At 42.4% G+C, this 23,160-nt stretch overlaps 1 protein-coding gene across 1 annotated transcript in view; it reads right to left on the reverse strand.

Annotated features, from left to right (window-relative positions):
• Positions 1 to 499: 499 nt before the first annotated feature.
• The window catches only part of LOC121943581 (probable E3 ubiquitin-protein ligase HERC1), a 37,744-nt gene continuing 15,083 nt past the window's right edge, over positions 500 to 23,160 (reverse strand). Inside the window, 22 exon segments of the mRNA XM_042487145.1 lie at positions 500 to 714; positions 2,525 to 2,697; positions 3,173 to 3,410; positions 4,668 to 4,788; positions 4,920 to 5,135; positions 5,811 to 6,082; positions 8,238 to 8,289; positions 8,462 to 8,582; positions 10,501 to 10,832; positions 10,834 to 10,859; positions 11,691 to 11,862; positions 13,285 to 13,405; positions 13,519 to 13,633; positions 13,719 to 13,892; positions 14,045 to 14,269; positions 15,321 to 15,512; positions 16,413 to 16,545; positions 16,951 to 17,103; positions 18,405 to 18,626; positions 20,120 to 20,245; positions 21,776 to 21,941; positions 22,424 to 22,558. Of these exon segments, the coding sequence (XP_042343079.1) occupies positions 500 to 714; positions 2,525 to 2,697; positions 3,173 to 3,410; positions 4,668 to 4,788; positions 4,920 to 5,135; positions 5,811 to 6,082; positions 8,238 to 8,289; positions 8,462 to 8,582; positions 10,501 to 10,832; positions 10,834 to 10,859; positions 11,691 to 11,862; positions 13,285 to 13,405; positions 13,519 to 13,633; positions 13,719 to 13,892; positions 14,045 to 14,269; positions 15,321 to 15,512; positions 16,413 to 16,545; positions 16,951 to 17,103; positions 18,405 to 18,626; positions 20,120 to 20,245; positions 21,776 to 21,941; positions 22,424 to 22,558 (3,700 nt within the window).

Here is a 23,160-nt window from a genome sequence, read left to right on the forward strand (position 1 = left end):
AAAAATTGAGTTTCCTGAAGCCTAATTGAAAAGGTGATTCCTTCCGTGACGAAGATTTCATAAATCATATGTCAGCTCTCGACAGATGTGGCGACCAGCTGAAGCCATTTCCTTGTATTTGCTTTACTGGCAGCTAAATTTCAAATAAGTATTTTGTTTTTATATTTGTAGATGTTGAGAATAAAATGCCACACAGGAGCTCATCCCTCTTATAAGTGATTATTGTCCCAAACGTAGTCACTGATTGTGTATAAATCTTTTTTACTTTTGGACAGGAAGAAAACAAACAGTCGGCCTCCATGAAGCCACGCCTCCTCCGCAGCTGGAGGTGCCTGAGCGATGACACTCCTGAGCTGGTGTAGTTAAAAAATAAACAGCCAAAAGTCCTCAGTTGAGCTCGACATCCTTCACTGAAATTCACAATATTTCCTCCAAACTTCCTCTAAAATACAAATATTAGATTCCTTTCCCCACCTTCGTTTTATATAACTGGTATTTCTCAGTATTGTTCTTTATTCGGTATATTTCTCTGTGTTGAGTCAAATGAGCTGGTTGTACCTGAGCAGCATTTCTGCGCCGCGATGTTGAGCAGAACTTCGGTCCATTTCGGGGACGCCATCTTGGACTGGATGGCCTTAGAGGACACGACTCTCCTGAGGAAGACGAGGAAGTCTCCGAGGTGAAGCTCGGCGGTGTGCTGCTTACGGATCAGCGCTGGAAAACACAACAGTGACAACACAACGTCATTACAGGCCCTTCATTACATCTTATGGAATAAATGATAATCACATCTATTTTTATCAATACTGAGATCAAAGTTATTTATGAACATTATTTCATTATTTATTTTTTAACTTTTACATTTAAATAAATAGAGCCCTGCTTTTACTTTCTTCATGTGCGACGCTCCTGCTAAAGTACAAATCATTGCATCCACATAAACTGGACCTTATTCACAGTGCATTCCCTGAAACAAAGTATAAATAAAACTGTAAAAACTGTAAAACTATTAACCCCAAATTTAATCGACACAGCTTTTAACTTTTTACCTTGTGCTGCTTATTAATAAATGTTTGCATCAAAATCAGACTTAATCAGACTTAAAACGAGGTTCTTCTTCACCTGAACTCCGTGCATCTCCCATGAATACGCTGTTTTTTAAACTGATTTATTCATGAAGTTTTGACAGCAGTCCGTGACGCGCTGCAGTGTTATAAACATCTGAATTGATGCTCCACAAAAATGAACAGTATGGGAACATTAGCAACGTTTTCTTCATGGCCTTCGTGCGTTCATGTTACTCAACAACGTCGTGTTTTCTCAGGTGGTTTAACAAGTTTCTTGTGTTGCTCCGCTGCGCAGACACGCATCTCATGCACTCTTTGAATACGATTTGTTCTCTCCCAAATCCAAAATACTTCAAAACAACAGCTGGTGATGGCTGGTGACATCTGATTTTAGTTTTGTCCGTCTGCAGTTGCAACATTTGGGAAAGTTTTTCTCGGGCTGCTGCTGCAGGGTGAACACACACGGCCGCATGACAGCTCTTCAAAAGCGGAGCTGCTGCGAGTTTAGGAAGTTTTCTAAAAGCAGAGCGTCTTAAATGTCAGCAGCCGATCATGTTCATCTGTGGGAAGCCAAAATCCTGATTGTGATATTTCATTAACTGTGCAACGTTACTTTAAAGAACATTCCTCATTTTGGCTTCAGTCCGAGTTCCTCCCTGAGCTCAGACAAACACGATTTAATCATTTAAAAACTGCCTGGTTTTACATCCATTTCTTATATTTCCACATGCATCTTTTGTTTTGTTCAGTTGACAGTTGCGATCTTCAATAAGCAATATGATTATGGTCTCATGTTTGTAACAGATTATGTAATAAAACTGTCTTGTTTCATGATCATCTGACTGTAAATGTCTGTCTCACATTATCATTTTAGTCTTTAGATCTTCAACAAATCAATTTATATTTAGTAATTTATCGTTACTATTATTTGTCAGTAAATGTGTTTGATTGTAGATTCTGTTAATAAAAAAAAAATCTGTTCATGTGAATATAATAATGTTACAAATACAGCGATCTGCCTGCGATCAGACACACGAGGGAAACGTGGCTCCCTCATCAGGTCACTGCAACGGCTGAATTTAGGAGATTTTTTTCCATCAAAGAGAAGTGAGACCTTTACAGAGCCGTGAAGTCCAAAAACATGGAAGTCCGTTAGTGTGTTTGCACTTCTGGTCCCCTCGTCTCAAAGTCTCTGGTTTTTTGGGTTTTGGGTAAAATGCTATAAATAACATATTAAGACGTTTCGTTCTGCAACATAAAATACCTCAGTATAAACCCAATTTTGAACTTTTAAGGTTTAACACGTCTTAAAAAGGAGGTTGTTAATGAGTCACAGGACTTAGTTTTATTTGGAGCGATGATCAAAAATCCCATCAGGTTTTTGACGAGGGAACCAGAGCGATGTTAACTTCCGGGTTGGCCTACAAAAATTCGTCGTCCCTTCACCGCTCTATTACCTCTGAAGTCTTTTTTCTCCGAGTCTGCGCCGTCCTCGTGCTTGCTGTCTTCTTGGTCTTTTTCAGAGGACAGGAGGCTGACTCCAGCCTGAGACAGCAGGTTCTTCAGCTGACTGCAGAGCAGGTCCAGCAGCGACTGGACGACCTTTGGACTCAGCTTGTCTGCGTACGTCCTGCAAAGCAAAGACACAGCTGATGATGTCCTCATTTCTCCAGGTCCCTACAGCGTTAGGCAACAAACATATTAGGCAACAAACATATTATATTCTAATGAAAATATCGATTTGATTTGCTACCAGAAAGAAATATCGGGCATTCACTGCCTGTTTCTGTGTTTCTCAGTCTGCTGGTGAGACTCCACTGTGAGGATTCCCCTCATGACAAGTTTAAGAAAAGGAATTTAATTATTTAACAAAAAAAAGATGTTAGCGCCTATTTTGAGATTTTACAAAGCAACGTCATTAGAAAAGATTCATGAATCCAACCTTCCATGTCTGATCATTTTTAAGACCTTTGACAGATTAATTTACGTCAGTTTCATACTAATTCAGGCCTTATCTTTAGATGAATGAATTCAAGGCCCTGTAAGACTCTAAGGATCCGCGGGGACCCTGGATGTCTCCGTTCCTCCAGCGTTAGAGCTCTTACCCGGTGCTGATGGCGAGGATCTGCAGCAGGCGGGTGGACGCCACCTTGAGGGCGGTGCTGAGCTGAGACACTCCGGGTTTCTGCAGCAGCTGGAGCGGCTGTCCCAGCATCGTCTCCGTCCCGCAGAGCTGAGACAGCACGTTGAGCAGCCCGCTGGAGATGGCAAGAGAGACGTCCACGGGCTGGTAGCGAACACTCAGTGCAAACACAGTCACCAGCAGGAGGCGCTGCTGGGCTTCTGCGATGGAGAAGAGAGAGAGAAACAAAAGCATCAGACTGATTGAAGCTGTAATTTAGAGCCGAAACAATTCCTCAAAAAACTCAATAACCTGATTTCTAAAAATCATTTTCTAAACAGCTTTGTTTGAACACTTCGTACAGCACTCTGTGTTTTGCAGACTGTGAGCAGGTGAAGCTTGTGTTTTTGTGTCTGCAGAGCTCCGATTGAGACCATTTAGTCACATTTTGCGACCTGTGCATCTTACAAATCTTTGTGATATGTGAATTAGAGAGCTGTTTGTTTGTTTCCAGCTCACATTCAAGGTTCAAGGTAGATTCATGAGTTAAAATTTGCTCTTAAATCCTGCCAAGTCTTTTGGAGTCGAAGGAGGAGTTCAGGTTTCTCACAACTTGAGAAACAAACCTGCACCGTTGTTCGGTGGTGTGACCGTGGATACTTCTGTATCTAAATATTATGTCTGTATTGAAAACTAATGTGTATTATAATATATTATTATGTATTCAAAATAAGTAGTCAGGTTTAAAGGCACAGTGGTGACAGTTTAACTATATTATCACTGTATTGTATTTACTAATGCTTTTCAAATAAAGCAAAAGTATTTCGTATTAGATTACAGCTACATTATAATAGTTTTGTTTTTTTTACTTTTTCATGGCAATACTTCAAATATCTTTATTGTGACAGTAGCTACTTTATTTAAGTTTCTTGTAACTGAAGTTCATTTAATAATTTTGTATTTTAGTAGTCTACAACAGTTATTTTTAGATATATACGTACTCATTGTTGCAATTTAAGCATTTTTACTAAAAGAAAAATTAAACTATCTATCATTATCTATTAAACTAAACTATCATTTAAGTGTCTTATTTTCTCTTTAATATATTTACTGCTGCTTTTCAGATAAAGCAAAAGTATTTTGTATTTGATTACTCGATAAGTTGATGGATTCGTCTGTATATATACAATAATCGTTTGTTAAAGTGATGGACGGCTGCAGATCGACTGCAGTGCTTTTAAGGTGACTCAAGTAACCTAAATGGCGCTACAGTACTAAAATAACCTGTTCTGAAAGTCACCCCGTCACTTTGAAAAACAAGTTGGAGCAGATCGCTGGTTCACTCTCAGGTGAAGCCGTCAGCTGAGGAAGTTTATGATGCATGTGAGTGATTTGTGTGTTTAACAGTCTGGATTATTTCAGGTGAATAAATCATCGTGGCGTCACTGCTGCAGCTGTACGGGTGCAGCGTCGGTTACCGATGTGGTGCTTGTTTGCCTGCAGCGCCCTCTCCAGTGTGACAGACAGCTGCTGGTAGATCTTATGAACAGCTGTCTGGATTTCCATCTGAAGGCTCCTCTTTGCTGCTTTGACACCATCCTGCAGAAAGAGGAGGATAAAGCAGATAAAAACAATTATCACTCATCTGGAGCTCAAACACAACCAGAGCGACTTCTGCAAACAGGCTGAAAATGTAAAAAAATTCCCTCAGCAGCTGATCAGCCTGATACCTGATAGTGATGCAGCTGCACGCTCTCTCTCTTCAGCCCGCCGGTGCCGACGGTGCCGAGGCCAAAGCAACCTGCCAGGAACTGCAGCCTGACGGAGGTGAGCAGCGAGGAGGACTGGAAGGCACCGCTGGATCGATCTGCGCCGCCGGGCTGGCTGCCCTTCTCCTCCATGCCCGAGATCAACACCACGATCTGATGGAGCGCCTCCAACCGCAGCTGCAGACACCAGAACACATCCCAGCCGTCAGACTCTCACAGACTCTCATCTGTTTCATGTAATTTTTCATATATTTGAAATGTCTCCTGATTTGCAGACATCTCTTTCGCCTTGTGAGTCAGACACTGCAAAAAGAGCCCAGCTGGGGAAGACTTTCTGTAGCGAGGGCTCTGTCTGATCACATTTTGCTCTCGCCACTACAGCAGCAAACACGGATCACGCACGCAGACGCCGGTTTGTTCCTGTGTATTTATGTTAATGAATGTCGGTCGCAGCCTGCGATTTAGGAGGTGATGTTATTGTACAGTCTGCATACATTAAACCTGATGTTGTACCAAAGTTTATTTAGATCTATTTTGCAGAGTGGAGCTGCACTAAACTTATAAAAAACTGCTGAAATCTCAGTCTGCAGGAGGCTGAAAGCATTATTTCTTTTCATCTATCTCAATAAGAAAGGTTCAGTATTTCCACAGCATCGTTCTTTGTTTCTGAAAGGATGTTACAGGACAAACAGTCATTGAATATTATATACAATTCTTGGTGTGAAGTGGAAACACGAGAATGACTGTAGCAAAAAAATCTAAAGTTCAGGAGTTTTATGTCATGGTGCACTGCACAAATAAAAGTGACTCATGATTCACTGACAGTCCCGGACAGAGAGCCGCCCCCCTCACCTCGGCCCGGCTCTGCTGCTGCTCCATGGCCAGGATGGTCGCCTGTGGGCTGGTGGACATGCTCTCCTCCGGCTCCTTGAAGGCCGGAGCCAGACCCACGTCGCCGCTGATGAAGCTGACCATGTTGTCAATGAGAGCGTGGATTCCCAGCGAGCGGCTCAGGTCCAGGTCGGACTCCTCGTACGAGTGCGCCGAGCTGTAGCTGCGCTGGCGGCTGAGTTTGGCCCTGAACCAGGACTCAGCCAGGGAGTCTGGAGAGCTGTGGAGGAAGCCTGAGGACGGGAGCAGAGCGAGAGGAGCCTTTCAGATGCATAAATGAAGAGAATGACTTTTGATGGATGGGCCATGTTGCTTTTAAGCACTTAAGAGCTATGCAGTGCGATGCATTATTACACTGAGAGTTCATCAAATGGCCAAATGCTGACTCTTCATGCGGGCACAAGCCTTCATCAGCCATTATGGATTCATCTATAATGGGCGCGCTGACTTTCCAAATTCCCACTGAGGAAGAAATGCTGCAGCTGAGAAGTGAAATGGTAACCAGAGCTCGTGTTTCGAGAAAACGACTGAGAGCACTGAAGTGTCGGGACTGATGAGTTCTTTAAAGTGCGACTGCTAACTATGAAAACTCAACAAATCGCACTCTTCACAGGGAATGAGCCTCATTGTGCAAAGTAACAAAGGCCACATCCACACTAACACCTTCTCACCGCAAAACCACCTCCATGCAGCGTTTCCCCCAGAATGTCTCAGGTACTTACTGAATAGGAAGAGCAGCACTAAGCAGCAGCAGGGAACTATACAAACTACCGGCCTGACATTCAGATGATTCGTAAACATCCCTCAGTTCTCAGCAGCTATCACAGCGTCATTATCGAGCTTTGCTTGATTTTAACTGAGATAGCTCGTACAAATGAAACGTCTTCACATAAAACATCCTTTTTTATGTTATAAAATTCGACATACGTCTGTATTTGAATCTCTTTTCCTCCTCCTCTATTGTTAGTTTTATAAATTGCGCACCTGAAGGTTTAGACCTTTTTTATGAAAAAATAAATATAAAGGTAGATAACTGATAACCCCTTGCTGACATGTGTCAGTCAGGCTTCTCTCCCTCTCTGACCTGAGGTCAGCGTCAGTAACTCATCCCCGACTTTGTCTCTCAGTCCGCAGCGCCGTCAGGTCTCATGGTGCAGCTGGTCAGCAGGTCAATGATGAGAAACAACAGGAGCGTCTACTTTACGATTATTTCTTTCTTAATTTGTTCATTTGTTATTTTCAAGGCAGAACATGAAGAAACGGTGCTTACGGGCGCAGAGAATTATTATCGGTTTTTTTTTTTTTCTGAGCACGACCAGCGGCGTCCCTCCAGCGTGTGGCGCTCTAGGCGACCGCCTGTATCGCCTGTGCCAAGAGCCGCCGGCCCTGTGCAATCAACAAAACGAACATGCACATTTCTTAGTGCGATGTTTCTGTAGCACTCAAAGACTGATTCTGTTTGGAAATGACTGTGATTGATCCTTTAATTGACATTTCTGTGTTTTGATTGCTGTTTTTGGTGGTTGAGTGAAGTTTGGTGGAATTTTATGTTAATCGGACTGCTTTTAATCAAGTTTGGTTTTTTGTTTTTTGTATTTTTAAGTTGTTTTGTGCTGCCAACTGCAGACCAAATTTCCCCTTTATTGACAATAAAAGCTCTGAACTTAATTGAAAACTAGAATATTTTCATGTAAACATAGTGAGTGGGAAAAAAGTTCCCACACACGGATGAAATCACAAAAGGTATGTAGACCTTGACCTTATATATATATTGTATATATATGTTTTACTTTACATGTTGCAACTGAGAACGCCGGTTCCTTCATCATCCTTTTCCAAAGTCTCTGTTTCCACCTATCCAGCCTTAAATGCAACCTCGTGTTTTCAAACTAAAACGAGGTCAGCAGCGTTTTGAAGGTGTTCGATTTAGAGGCTCCAAAGTGCCGCAGTACTGCGGACGATAGCCGGAAACATAGCCAGAGCCAGCATTTCAAACCTGAAACATATTATTAGTGTGGATGTAGCCAAGCATTCGAAGCTGAAGAATGAGCTGTTATTTGTACAACAGGCTCATCTGTGTGGTCTGTTCGTCTGTTTGCGGTCTATGGGTCGAATATGAAGCGTCTGAAAGCTCAGATCGAGGCCCTCATCATGAGAGATGGATGGGGGGTCGCGGTCATGGAGGTGTGAGCTAACAACAGAAGGAAACATGCCTTCGTTTACTTGCTTGGAGTTCCTCTTGTGTTTGGGGCTCAACTGCCCCAAAAGAAGCAAATAAACTATCCGCACAGGAACCAGAAGACAGAGAGACAAGAGTGACACATGATTGATGACCTGAATCACCGACACTCGCAACATGAGACTGAGCTTTCTGCAGACGGCCTTTACCTCGCTTTTTGTGGGAGAACGCCAAGTCCAGGTCCACGTTTCTCCGTCCACTCTGAAAGACAAAACACAAAGACGGACGTAGCTTTCACAGCACCAGAGAACTGTAATAAACACAAAAATACCATCTGTGTGTGTGTGTGTGTGTGTGTGTGTGTGTGTGTGTGTGTGTGTGAGTGTGAATGTGAATGTGTGTGTGTGAGTGTGAGTGTGTGCACACGCTCTACCAGAGTGTATCCCTCCTCGTCTGACTCGGGCTGGGAGAGGTCAGACTCGCTCCTGGACTTCATCAGTCTGTAACTGGGGCTGCTCTGCACCGAGCGGCTCTCTGCACTCAGACTCTCACTCCTACAGACACACGCACACGCACACACACACACACACACACACGCACACACACACACGCACACACGCACAGATTCATGTCACGACTACACAAATATAACTTAACTAAGATATAAAAAAAAAAGATATTAATAAATAAATAAATAATAATAATAATAATAATAATAATAATAATAATAATAATAATAATAATAATAATAATGCAATGGAAACAATGTAGCTACCTTTTAGTTTGGCTTTCAATTGAACATTATTTATTTCTTGACTATTTATATATTTCAGTCTGGTTTACAGTTTTACTACTTTCTTTATCACTTTATTATTTTTTACATATTTATTCATTTTACTTTCTGTTTTTATCCTTTGATTTACCTCTTATGTGTTATTTATTAATCTTTCTATCTGCTTCCTTATTTATTTACTTTTGGTGTTTCCTCACTTAAAAATCACCTAATTTTTCTTCAAGTGTAATGTAGGCTCCATTTTTAAGGTGGTGTATTTTACAAAAAAATTAACCTCATAATTTTTTTAAACTTACATTTTTTTTTTACTTTCAATACTTAACTCAATTTAATAAAATAAAATAAATTTTGATACTTCAGTACAGTAAACATCAGTTACTTAAAGACCTTTACTCAGTAATAATAATAATAATAATAATAATAATAATAAATAATAGATTGGATTTAAATAGCGTCTTTCAAGGACTCAAGGTCTAATAGGTGAATTTAACTTCTACCAGAGTGATTTTATGGTAATAAATCTGTACTTTTACTCAAGTCTGGGTTTCAGGTACTTCATCCACCACTGTGCAGGTTCGCGTAGGGTCAGGCCTGATTTTTTTGGGGGAGTCAGATCAGAGCTGTAAGTACAGGATGTCTGATAGTATAACAAAGGGCGAGGTGATAACAGATTCAGCGTGACAGGTTCTGTTAACGCCTTTAACTGCAGCAGCACGCCACACGCCCTGAAGCTCAGTGTGATACCAGGTTAATGTGTACCGCAAAACATATAGATCAACGTACAGATGAAACATGCTTCAACGGGCGAAAAGCAGGTCAAGAATTTCCAGGTTACCGCCTGAACACTGATAATTAAAGAACTGAGCATTCATATGTGAGCGTCGCTTTAAAAGGTGAAACTATCCTTTAACACTTCGCTCTGCCTGAAAAAGGTGACATTAAACACGGTTCATCTCCAGATATTTTTACAGCACAGAATCAACACTACAGAGGGATTCATTACAAGTAATATTTCATTATACTTCATACTGTGAATATACCCCAAATATTTAATCGGAGCAAAGAGGCAAATAAAAACTCCTGATTTTGGACTTCTCCATGTAAGATTGCATGATGTTGGAAAAAAGTAGAACCACCATCTCTTATAACATGACAGAGGAGCCGATGACAGGCGCTGGGCTGACATGAGAGGTTGACATGTATGGTCAAAGGTAAACAGAGAGAGTCTGTATGCATTTGGGACTCATTTCTATTCCTCTTGGCCAAAAAAAAAACATGTATCACTTACTGAAAAGGAAATGTTATATGGACAATATGAAGGTTCTGATCCTGCTTCATTTAATTTCATTTTATCTTATTTATCTCATTTGATTTAGTTACTTTGATGTTTGTTATATTACTTTACTATTCCATTTTTTTTAAATTTAATTATTCATATTATTTTTATTATTTTTAAATCTATGTCATTATTTATGTATTTCGATTAATTTATAAACCTTTATTATTATTGTAGTTTTTCAGTTGATTTTATTTTATTTTTGTATGTGGGAATGTGTGAGTATATGAGTGTATTTGTACACTAATGTACACGTTTACACGTGAAATTTAAATCAGTAATATGACTATGACCATGATGATTTTTCGCCTCCTCCCTCCTGAGTGTGCGGAGGTGCTCTGACCTGGTCATGAAGCTCAGACACTCCTGCGTCCCCGCGGCCGACTGCGTCTGACCTTCCTCCTGGTTCTGCTTGCTCAGCTCGCCCAGCACGGGGCTGACGCCGAGCAGCAGCAGGGCGCAGCGGTGGATCACAGAGTTACAGGCCGCCGTGTACAGGTCCTGACCCTCGGGGAGACCAGTGCTGCCCCTCCTCCCCTCCTGAGACAGGACGGTGTCCTCCTCTCCTCCTCCTCCTCCTCCTCCTCCTCCTCCTCCACTCCTGGAAACGGAGCCGGAGCCCAGTCCTGTGCTGCTGCTGGCCCGCTCTCTGTCCCGACTGCGAGCGACCTCCCGCCGCTGAGAGGAAACATTGAAAGATTTCTGTGCGGTGCAAGATGCACATACACACAATAAAACACACACACACAAATGCCGGGTTAGAGGACAAGCAGCAGCCACACGGTACACTCCAGGTCTACCAGAGGTCAAAGGTCAGAACCAAAGCTCATGCCAAAGCAACGCATCAAAAAGCCGTACTTTTTTTTTTTTTTTTACTGTTTTTATATTATTACAAAGAACAAATTTTAGTTTTATCAGACTCAGTAAATGCGGTAACAGACACGGACGTCCCGATCCGAGTCTCAGAGATTTTTTAACTGACTGGCATCGACAACATTAAGCTCATGGAGTCTGACTCGATCCTTTGTCCTCCGTCACGCAAACATCTCAGTCAGACTTTAACTGGACTCTGCGAGTGCTCCTCGTCAGCGCACCGGCCTCTCTCGCTGGTTAGGGACTGTGCATTATTTATGAGGGGGAGGGCTGCAGCAAAACGGGTCAGACATTTTGTTTTAACTGTCAGCACTGAGGAAGGACTTGTGTTTTTAATTTCGGCTGAGGTGAGGGACATTCAAGTAGAAAAGGTGGTGTTTTCTATTCATTATGAATAAAAAAGTCACAGCCCCCACCCTGTATAATATTATATAAATTATATCAAACCAGAAACCTCCTGAATGAATAAACTTCACAAAAACATTCATCAGGATACAGAGCAAAGCAAATTCGGCACAAACGTATTGTTGAGCATTTCAGGGCTGAGGATCAAAGGCAGCAGGCAGGAAACAACCTGAAAAAACATCTATTCAGTTCATCGTCCTAATGATTTACACACTGAAAACAGGTAAACGCTGGACTCCGGGCAGGTGTACTCACTTCCAGCCGTCATCACTTCGTGTTCGCGGTCCTCCTCTTCGTCGTCTTGCTCCTGGTGGCCCTCCTCTCTCTCGCGGTCGGCTCTCTCCTCCAGCTCCGCCTCCTCGTCGATGGTGCGCGTGAACGAGTGTTCCTGAGGGTCCATGTCCAGAGAGTCCTGATTGTCTGAAATCTGAACGAGTGTCACACAACGACATCATGAGTACACGTGGAAATCCTGCTGTTTCACCTGTGCGTCCGTTTATAGAGGACGCTTTTCATCACAACAGGAAAAAAATAAGTTTGAAAGACTCGTTAAAGCTGGAGTTTGCAGTTTTATTTTGGCGTCACCGGGCAAAAATCCCCCATGAACTATAGCGCCTACAGGAAACACACCAAAACTCGCTGAGAGGCTGACAATGGGCCTGGTCTAATGTCTGACACACCAGCAAATGAGTCGCTGATCCAACAAAATACGTTCAAAAAATGTATTAACAAAAAGGAGAGTAAAAATTAGAGTCAAAATAATCACAGCAATCAAAAGAAAAGTGCGGCCATCAAAAAATACGGCAACCCACTTCCTCCTCTCTCCTGTCCACCGGACACAGGTGAAAGACAGGTACTCATATAGATTATTAACGTCACCGCGCACATCCATGTCACCCAAACTCTTCCAACTAATAAATAATAATATCCCAAAAAACTAACAAAAACATGTAACCAAAATACAAACTCCTTTCAGATCAATATTAATTTTACAAAATTCTTTCCTTTCTAAATTAATTTATGGCTCCTACGTAAACCTTTGGAGCCATTTTCATGGCAACGCTGAAAACGCCGCCCCTTCTGTTCGCTGTGTAAACTCGCAACGTGTGGATCCTGTGAGAACGGTGACGCCACAGCCGCACATGACGCATCACGTTTCAGACAAACAGCCAATCAACATCCTCCTGAAGTTTGAATGCTTCGTCATCAAGCGTCGCTGGAAGTCAGAGTCAGAAGTCAGAGCACTCAATCGTCTTCTTGTTTTTATAAACTCACCGCTAGCTAATGCCGACGGATTGCAAATGTGCAACAACCTTTTTTTGCCGACACTAGAAATCAAACCAAAGCCAGAGACTGTTGTATTAAGTTAATGTGAGCTGTAAGAGTGTAAGAGAGTGCTCACTCTGCAGCAAAATCTGGGGACCAAAATGTGGCACACGGGATATTTATTCTGTATTTACCCGCTTGCGTTTATGTTATTTTATATGTATATTTATATCTTTTATGTTAACAGACACCAGCAATTAGTTCAAATAACAAAAATAATAAAGAGAGAAAGGCATGAGCTCTCCTGCAAGTCGGCAGGCAACTAAGGGACAGCCGATAATTATCTTTTTATTTATTATTTCAGAATAAATGTTGATGTTTTTAAAATATACCCTGAATCTGTTGTGATTTGACTTGAAGCAATCTCAGTTGAGTGAAGGTCTCCGACTGATCATTCGAATCTGCACCTTTCAAGGAGCAGCCCTTTATAGCACCAAAAATATCTGCCCACCCCGGCTTTAATAAGATGCAGATTACTGAATGCAAATGTGAGCATGTGTGTTTCTAGCTGTTTTTAACTCACCCTCCTTTCACGGGAAGAAGATCTGGTCTGGATGAAGTCCATGTTCTTACAGGCCAGCAGCCGGTTTCGTACCTTGTAAACACTGCGATAGACCTCTGCGAGCGACTTCGACGGTTGGTATCTGATGGGAAAATAAAAATACACCCGTGACATGCGATGTTTGATTCACGATGGTACTATGAGTCAGTGTGGGAGCGTTTAATTTGACGTATGATGAAGATGATGTGACAGTACCTGCCCTCTCCGCAGGCCTGGCCCAGCAGCCCCGTGTGCTTCAGTAACGCTGCCAGCACAAACCTGGACACTGTGTCCAACAGGGACTCATTACTGAGAGACGCATTGTCCCAGTCTACAACAGAAAACACTGTCAGCGACGTCTCTACACGAATTCCTCCAGCACAGACAACAGAATATATTCCAGCCAGAAAGCTCACCTTTGCTGATGGCGTAGTCCTGCATGTTGATCCAGAGGCTGTTTGCAGGTTCTTTAGAGGAACACAGAGCCAAATCCACCAGGACACTCAAGTCAGGACGCAGCGTGCAGTCAAAAGGCTTCTGCTCTTCATTCCCCGACAGCGCTGCCTCCAGTAATGAGCTGATGCAGGTGTCTGCAGGACACGAGCGAACAAACTCATCATCTCAGCGAGTCACGAAGGGAAACAACACATGAATAATGGAAGCAAACCACAAAAGAGGGAACACATTCATCAAAAAGATAAATAGATAAATAAAACAGGTGGAGCCGTCACATCCGTCCTACCGAGCTGTGGGATGTCCATTTCCAGGCCGTTGCTGAAGAGCGGCGTTTTGAGCCAGTAAGCCGTGTCCATTTCCTCCAGCGAGGTCGGCGCTCCCTGCAGCATCCCCCCGAGGCAGCGGCCCACCAGCAGGGCCACTGTCCTCTCCAGATCCACCAGCCACACCCAGGAGAGCGCCGGCTGCGGCAGGGACATCCCCGAGGCCGGCTCAGCAAAGTCAGAGGTACCTGCAACGTTAGAAAAGGTGCCGTGAGGAAGGACTGCATGAATGCTGCTGCCCAGAAAAATCAAGTAGACATTCAGTTTCGGGATAAAAGTTTAGGCATAAAAGACAGTGAAATACTTTTGATGAGCCTGTTGACAGTGTACCAACTTTCACTACAGTAACAATGTCTTCATCTGTCATAGACTACCTATTGTATTGACTATATCTGTCAATATTGGATATACGGATACTGATTAATAGTTAAAGGGACAAATAACTGATATTTGGAACCGATATGCATTTATAATAACACCAACACAAAACTGTTTAAACGCTTTGGCAAATCTTTCATCAAAACTGAAACTTTCAACATCAAATACAAGTTCCCAGCAACCTTTCAATAATCTCCTAATTCTGAGAATAAAATGTAAATATTTCAGTTTTTACTCAACCTTTTCTGTTTGATACAAGGGGTTTTTTTTTAAATTGTTGACAATACAGCGGCTGCACAGCTCCAGAAATGAGTATTGATGACTAAACTAATTGTCGTCTTTTAAGTGTAAAAATACAGTTGTTAAAGAAGCAGGAAGCTGCGCAGCAGGTCAGCGAGGCAGCCGCCACTCACTGCTCACACTGACAGTGTGGCGTAAAGTTTAAAGTCATGTTTTTTATAGAAAACTTTAAAAATAAGAGCCCTAATTTACATGTGTAGCTTACTTGGCAAAGGCTCAAAAACCAAAAATCCATCAGGGAAATTGAAATTAAGATGCTAAATCTTTAAACAGAATCAGATCCACCTACACAGCAATGATGGAAAAAGACCTCTGTTAGTTTTTTATAAGAAGCCTCATTTTCATTCAAAGAAAAAACACAAACAGCAACAATGTAGATTTATTGTGTAGCAAATGAGCTCTTGATCTCTACTGATATAAACCAGCCTTAATATTGTTATGTGGTGATAAAAGTGCACAAAACAAACTTGAAGCTTCGGGGAAAAACCGAGCGTGTAGCCACTCGGCTGTCCATGAGTTGATGATTTGATGTTGGAAACTGTTTTCTTGTGTCGTACTCACCATGGAGAGGCCACTGCAGCTCCTGGTCCTCCAGCGGGGCGGCGGCGGGCAGCAGCCTGTTGAGGCGGTCCAGAGGAGGCAGCAGGTCTAGCAGGTGGCTCAGCAGAGGCCTCGCCACCGACACCGGGAGCAGCAGCAGCGAGTTGATTATCTGGCACAGCATGCTGCCTGCCGCTGACACGTAGATCACATCTGGAGATGACAGAGACACCGACGGTATTTTTAGATTTAAAACAACAGTAATGACAAACGAAACATTAAATGAAAGATGACTTCAGATTATTAGTATTTAGGTTCAGATCTGAAGTGGAAAAGAGGTCGCAGGGTATGAAAAGATATTGATTTTATTGTAAATAAATGTCCAATGGTTTAATATAACAGTCTGTAACCTATTTATATGTTCTTTTACAGCGGTCGTTGTTTTTTCAGGGTCAATACCGATAAAAAGTACTTTATGAGACCGATAACTGATAACCGATACAGGTTTACACATTTCTTACAAAGTCACTCAGACTCACTCAGAATTTGGAACAAACTGCAGCAAAAAACTGTTTAAATGCCTTTAGTAAATGTTTAATCAAAACTTTCAACATCAAATACAGAAAGTTCTCTGCAACTTTTTTATAAACTTCTGTTAAAATTTAAATAAAAATGAAAAGAGTAAATAAATAAAGCTCCCTGGTGTTTAACAAAGTAAAAGTTCCTCTCACGCTGACACTTTCTTTGCATTCGCTGCAGACTGCTTTCCCTGCTGTTTGCTGAATGTAACACGCACTTTTTTCTTTAATTTTATCAGCGATCATTAAAATAAAACACAGATGCAGATAATCGACACAAGCCAAATATCGGCTCCGATAATCAGCCAGGCCGATAATCTGCAGACCACTTGGTCTTTGTGTATTTTAATCTGCACCGTCTTAGAGTTCGTAGCATGAGACAAATTGTTAAAAACAATAGCGTTGTCCCAGAACTCTAACAGATCAACATAAAAACAGAATAATAAAGTATGTTATGAGAAAAAGAGAGAAGTGGAGGACAGGAGGCGTGAGTGAGAAACGAGGAGGCGTAAAGGGAATAATTGATCCTCTTCACCTTGCAGCTTCTCTCGTATGTTTCCGTTCCACGAACTCTCTTTTATCAGAGCCGCAGAGCGGGAGAAAATGTCTGTGGCGTGAGGCAGCAGGAGCTGCAGATGCTTGTGGAGTAACGCCACGCTGCTGGAGTTCTGCAGGAAAAAACATTACAAAACTTAATAAAGTGCATTTTCAAAACTCAACTCTGGTCATCCTGTGAATTTATAAATATGAACAACTGATTACTTCGAAGACAAAAAAGCTACGCAGCTAGGAGTTATTTTGCATCAGAAATAAACGTTTGTTTTTTTTCAAGATTTAATGTCATTTCATGCCTCATGAAAAGGACCATGTGAGTTCTGAACTTAGATGTGCAATAAAGAGTAAATGACTTGAACATCATGGGGAGCGTCCCCTTTTTGAAGTTGAAACATGTTGTAATCCCTAAAATGTTGCAAGAAGTCATATGATCTTATTGGCACCGAGTGTGGGGGTGTGTGTGTGTGTGTGTGTGTGTGTGTGTGTGTGTGTGAGCAAACAGAGCCGAGTGTCCAAACCTCAGTGACAGAGTTGATGTGGCAGTAAGCTAACAGCTGCTTCTGCAGGGAGCACAGCAGCTGGTGCAGGTGAGCCGGCTGGCTGCTGTCGGAGGACGACGTCCCCTGCTGCAACTTATCGCTGTTCTTCTCCAGCTCACCGAATGCTTGATCCTGCAAAACACAAACGCAGAAATCAGATATCGATAATTATAAGTTCACAAATATCAAATGTTAACTTGGATTTTCATAGAATCAACTGGATTGAACTGAATTGTACTGAAGTGTACTGACGGAAAGATGTTTTCTTCTAAGCTGAAAATGTTCGGAAAACCACAATTTACACATCTTTACACACTGAAAGTATGACAAATCATCATAATCTTCATGAATTATTTATTGCACTGTTACCAAAACATTGCAATACATTTTTTTTCTCTCTGAAGTGTCCTGCTCATCGCTCTCCTTCACACCTGTTTTAAAATAGATGTGCCAAGTATTTTGTTAAAAAAACAAAACATACTGATAAAAAAATATACTGAGATGCAAATTCATTGTAGGTAAAAAAAAACCAAAGCCCCCGGTGTGTGAAGGCCTGCAGACTCAATGACATTCATGGCCAGATTTTGCAATCCTTTTCAAATTAGCCACTCAAATGTATCTGCATTATTTCTGCTGAGGCACGTTTGCAATTTTTATACTGGGAATTAGTTACCATGTACTCCTACAAATGATGAGCACGAGCTGATTATTGAGGATGCATCTTACATTAGAGTTTTCTTCTGAGTTACACAGAACCATGTTTTGTTCCACCTCCTGCTTTGTGATCAGATTCTTAGTGCTGTCAAATTAAGAAGACCTAAATATCATGACTGGTTTTTGTTATATTCAATTTCTTTATCAAAATGTGATTTTCCCTGAAACAGAAACCAGAGCTCTGCAGATGACGAAAAGGATGAAAAAACACAGCGAGAGGCAGCGAACACAAAAGGAGTGACTCAAATGCAGAGAGCTCTGCAGTCTAATCATCATTCATTGCTAAGGCCTGAATAATAACACACACCTCAGCACACAGCCTGTGTGTGTGTGTGTGTGTGTGTGTGTGGTACAATCAATAAAAAGCCCTCTTTAGAGAGCAAGGTGCAGCAGCGAGCTGCAGGTGATGGAAAAAGGCAGCAGGTGATGATAACAAAGGATAAATCATGAGTCATGCAGCCTGCAGAGCTCCGACACAGAGCAGCCAGCGAGACGCAGAGACGCTGGAGCACAACAACGGCGCTTTATATATGTTGACTTTCTGATGACTTCCTTCCTGAGTAACGTCTGCTACTGTCAATCCTAAATAGATTATAATGACCCCGCAAATAATGGTTTGTTATTGAGTAACACTCACACACACTCACACACACACAGAGTAAAATCAATAAGAACACACTCTGCACTCTCTGCTAGAGCTGAAACAAACATCCACTCACAGTGTAAAAGCCCAGGTTCCTGAGCAGCGTCTTCATCAGGATCTCAGCCAGGTGGGTGTCGGGGTGGCCCGCCGTGGCGCTGTACGTAGGGTCGGGAGACGCCGTGAAGCCCGGGCCAGAGGAGAGGACCTCGGGGCCGTCGGCGGGAGAGCTGTAACCGAGGAGCGAGGCCACGTGGGTGTGGTCCTGCAGACTGGTCAGGATGATGTCCAGCTGCATCCTCTGTGGCACAAACACACACGTTTCAATAAAAACGAATCCAACAATAACTTGATATCAAACGTGTTCACAGCGAGGTTCATCCTGAGGCCACCAGCGGTCACCGGATGCTTATCAGGAATTCAGTAATCGGGGAAATAAGGCCAATGTTCAGGCAAGTTCAACAAGTTTGACCGATGATAAAAGTTGTCCTCAGCTGGGGTTATCACAGCCGTCCGCAGCGGATGATTACACTTCTCCCTTCACCTTGTTTTCTAGGACTAGACCCAAATATTCGGCTATTTGTTAATTGGGTAGGTATTCGATTTTCAATGTAGGCATTCAGATGTTTGTGATCCTGCTGCTGCACCTGTCACACACACAGAGTGAGGAACGAGCATTTTATATCTATAAGTTTTTAAGCTTTGATTGATCACGCCACCCCCCCCGCAGCTTTAACCTTACAAGCTATGAAGTATTACAACAGCTAACAAGCAGCCTGACACACACCCGTCTCTCTCTCAGCTCACACAATCTTAGTAAAGGTATAGTTTGACATTTTGGAAAATCTGCTCTTTCACTTCCTTGGCAAGACTTTGGTTGCGTTAATTTTACAAGCAAATGTGGCCCGATTCTGTGACACAGATCATTACTGGTACTGTACTGGTGAATTCTCAAGACGATTTTATGCTGGACTACTGAGCGGGAATTAGATTTGGGAACACGGAGTCCCATACTGACGGACGAGTTAGAGATGGAGTATTTTCTTTATGAGGCTTCTGGGTCAAAACTTTGTGGCTGTGAGCAACCACTCTGAAGAATCAAACACAGTCTATTTTCCATCCACACAACCAAACAACCAAACTCAGAGACCCATTAACGCAGCAGCTCGCAGTGAAAAAGCTGCATTCATCATCCATCCAAATCCTTTAGCCTGCAAGTCGCAGCAAGTGAAGCATCTGTTAATTTATACAAACCTCACGTACATTAATGTACATTAGTGGCTCCTAACCCACAGTCATGCCCTAATTTAAATGGAAGGTTGTAATCTGAACATCGTCCCCCCGCAGCACAGAAGATCTATGTGATCGGCACAGTTTCAGGGAATTTGTGAACATGCTGAAAATAATAAAGACATAACTGAGGGAAAAAAAGTTTTGTGACGTAACAGTTCTAATCATTCTTGATTTCAAGGGGATGTTTGTGCCAAATTAAAAAAAAAAATCCCTTAAGGCCCTTAAGAGGTGTTGCATTCACGAGAATGAAAAAGACAAGGTCACTTTGACCCTAACGTTTGAGCTACGATCACCAAATCCTAATCAGCTCATTGCTGAGCTCAAATAGATATTTGTGCTGAATTTGAAGAAATTCTCTTAAGGTGTTCTTGCTTCGTTCTTGAGTGGCATGAAAAAGTTAAAAGCAGCTAATTACATTTTAAATATTTAAATGCAGCCCTGTGTGTGTGTGTGTGTGTGTGTGTGTGTGTGTGTGTGTGTGTGCAGTGTGGCAGAGGGTACCTGTCCTTTGGAGAGACTCTCCCATCTGTCTGGGCCCTGAGGCAGCAACGAGTGAAGGAGCTCCATCCGCTCTCTCAGCGGAGGCAGCAGCATGGTCGCCCCCACGGACAGAGTGTCAATCACCGCCTGATGGGACGGGGACGGGCGCATGCACGCACACACACGCGCGCACACGCGCACACACACACACACACACACACACACGCGCACACACACACACACACACACACGCACGCGCGCACGCACACACACACACACACACAGATACACACAAACAGAGATACACGCATAGACTCAGAGCTTGTTGACATTTCAATAAATTACTGTCTTAATGTCACAGATGCTGATGGATCAAAGAACAAAATGTTTTTCATAAAAAGCAGAACAACTCAAATCAGCACAACTCCACACTGATTACTAGAGTTACAGTATTTCTACAAAAAAAAAAGAAAGCTCAGGTTTATATTTTGCAGACTCATCATTAGGTCAAGTCAGTTTTATTTATAAAGACCATTATCACAAATCAAAATTCGCCTCAGAGGGCTTTGCAGTAGATACATCTCCGTCTTTAGACCCTCACAGCTGATGAGGACAAACTCCCCAAAAAGCTGCTTCATCCAGAGATCCTAATCTTAAACATGTTATGTTTGTTTACGTGGTGTCACAGTTGTCCTGACACTTTTTATTGCGCCTCATTGTCTGTTAGTCTCTCACGCTGCATTCTCGTAGACCTGAGCTATACTTAGCCCTGACTCTGAGCTTTACACTCTAATCACGCCTCTACACACACACACACACACACACTGTTGACTGTTGACTCAGGAAAAACCTCAGCCTCGAGCTACACGATTCACACTGTGATTCTGCTAGCCTTGGGTTATATGTCAGCTGGAACACGTAATTTATGTTTAAAATCGATTGTTTACTAAGCCTTGTTTCACTCTTGCAACTTTTAGGCTGCATTTACACTACATGGTTCAAGGGACCCAATTCAGATTATTTCTCCCATGTGGCTCAGTTCGGATATGCGTCTCGACCGTGTAAGCAGGAGAAAAACACATGGAATCAGATATCCTCAGATCCTAATCAGGCCTCAATCGTATGTGGACAAAAGTCTAAGATGAATCAAATACTTGCCAATGCGACGGCAGTGTAAGCGGACAAATAGGATGTACCATGGTCTAGGGCTGGGCGATATGGAAAAAATCTTATCACGATAATTTTTTTCATATCAGTCGATATTGATAGATCATTCCCTTTGACTCCTAAGTGAGATATAAAGATATCATAACCAGTGATGCACGATAATGAATATTTCAGCCGAGCTTTAGACTGTTAAATAGGGAGAACGATGGAGAAATACCAAAGTTACCTGCCTTTTGAGCCTATGGGGGGAAGAGTCAGTCCAAGCAAAACTAGAAACGGCAGAGCAAATCTCCGCTGCAATGTCAGAGCGGGGTTACAAATGGACTTGTTGTCACTTCTGTTTCTGTAGCTGCATGACGTTGTTTACCTGCATTTTGGGCGTGTGGGCATGTGGGTTGTTTCAGGCGATCAGTAAGTGTAAGCACAGTGATATCGGATATGCAACATCAGTAAATCATATAATACTACGCTGCATTCTGTATTTATCCCCATGATGAACTTCTGACTCACCTCCTGAATCTCGTCCGGCACCGAGGAGTCCATCAGTCTGAAGAGCAGGTTCCTCAGCGGTCTGGCCTGCCGACCTAAGATACTGGTGGCCACGCCCCCGGCCAGAGCCAGAGCCAGATGATTGGACAAGAGCCGAAGGCACAGCTTGAGGAAGTTATGATGCTCCCTGCAAACACAGTTATGGTATAATATGTATATGATACGTATAATCTGACACCAATCTAGATTTGAAAGAGGAAGAAAGAGCATTTACAGCATTTACAACCAGCAGACTAAAGTAATACACCATGATGATGATAAACGATTCAGTTCCTGCACATGATCCAGCTTCACACAGGAGGCGGGCGATAAACATTTTATGAACATGTTTCCATTGGGTTTATTTTGTGTACACAATTTCATTTTGCGCAATTTGAGGGTTAACGGAAACCTGCCTGGTTAAAGGAAGCCTGTGTTCGGTACTGAAAACCAACAAATATTCCATTATTCCTCCGTTAAAACATGACCTTGTCTATTCTCTCTACTTGTATACTCCTGTGGAAATAGAAGGCACCTTATAATATTAAAACAAGGTAATAAACCAGAGTCAGAACTCCACAGGTGAGGAGAACAAAGAGGGATGGTGGCCTGCAGGCTGTGTGCTCTCACCTGGACGAGGGGAACGGGAGAGGAGGAACTTCACTGTTGATGCCATCGCAGTAGCGCTCGAGGAAGGAGCGTAAGTGGGAGAAGGTGCTTTCCTCGAGGTCGACACAGTAGGGCCGGTGCCAGGCCACCACTTGCCTACAGAACCAAAGTGAGTACATGAAAACATGAACATGAATGTCACTGAATTAATTAAAAAAAAAATCAAAACAAAATTCTGGAGGGATATTTTGTTGCTGAAACACATTTCTCTACAAACCAGCTCATTTTATGACTGAAGCAACTACAGTAACAAATAAAAAAGATTTTTCCCTCATCGAATGCTCTCATCTCTGTCTGCCCATGCTCACTAACTGAAGGTTTCTCCTGAAGCAGTCCTCCAGACATTTAATACAGCACTATTACAAAGTTGGGGGACTCAAAAACACAGATTTCGAAAAGAATCAAGACAGCAGAGCCAACAGATATGACTTTTAAGCAGCAGAAGAAACGATGGATCCTACATTTCCCATAATGCAACCCAACAGGCTTTCATTAGACCCTGTAGCGACTACAGGAAAACAAACAAAAAGTCTCTGAGAGGCTGAGGCCGGGCCTGGTCTCACACGCCAACACAAGATTCACTGAGATCCAAAAACACACAAACAAAATTAATTAATGAAAATGAATCAACTTATTGTATCGTGCACAAACTTAGAGCCAAAATAATCACAGTAATCAAAGAAAACAAAAAATACAGC

Source organism: Plectropomus leopardus, chromosome 1 (genome assembly GCF_008729295.1).
Source record: "Plectropomus leopardus isolate mb chromosome 1, YSFRI_Pleo_2.0, whole genome shotgun sequence".
NCBI classification, from domain to species: Eukaryota; Metazoa; Chordata; class Actinopteri; order Perciformes; family Serranidae; genus Plectropomus; species Plectropomus leopardus.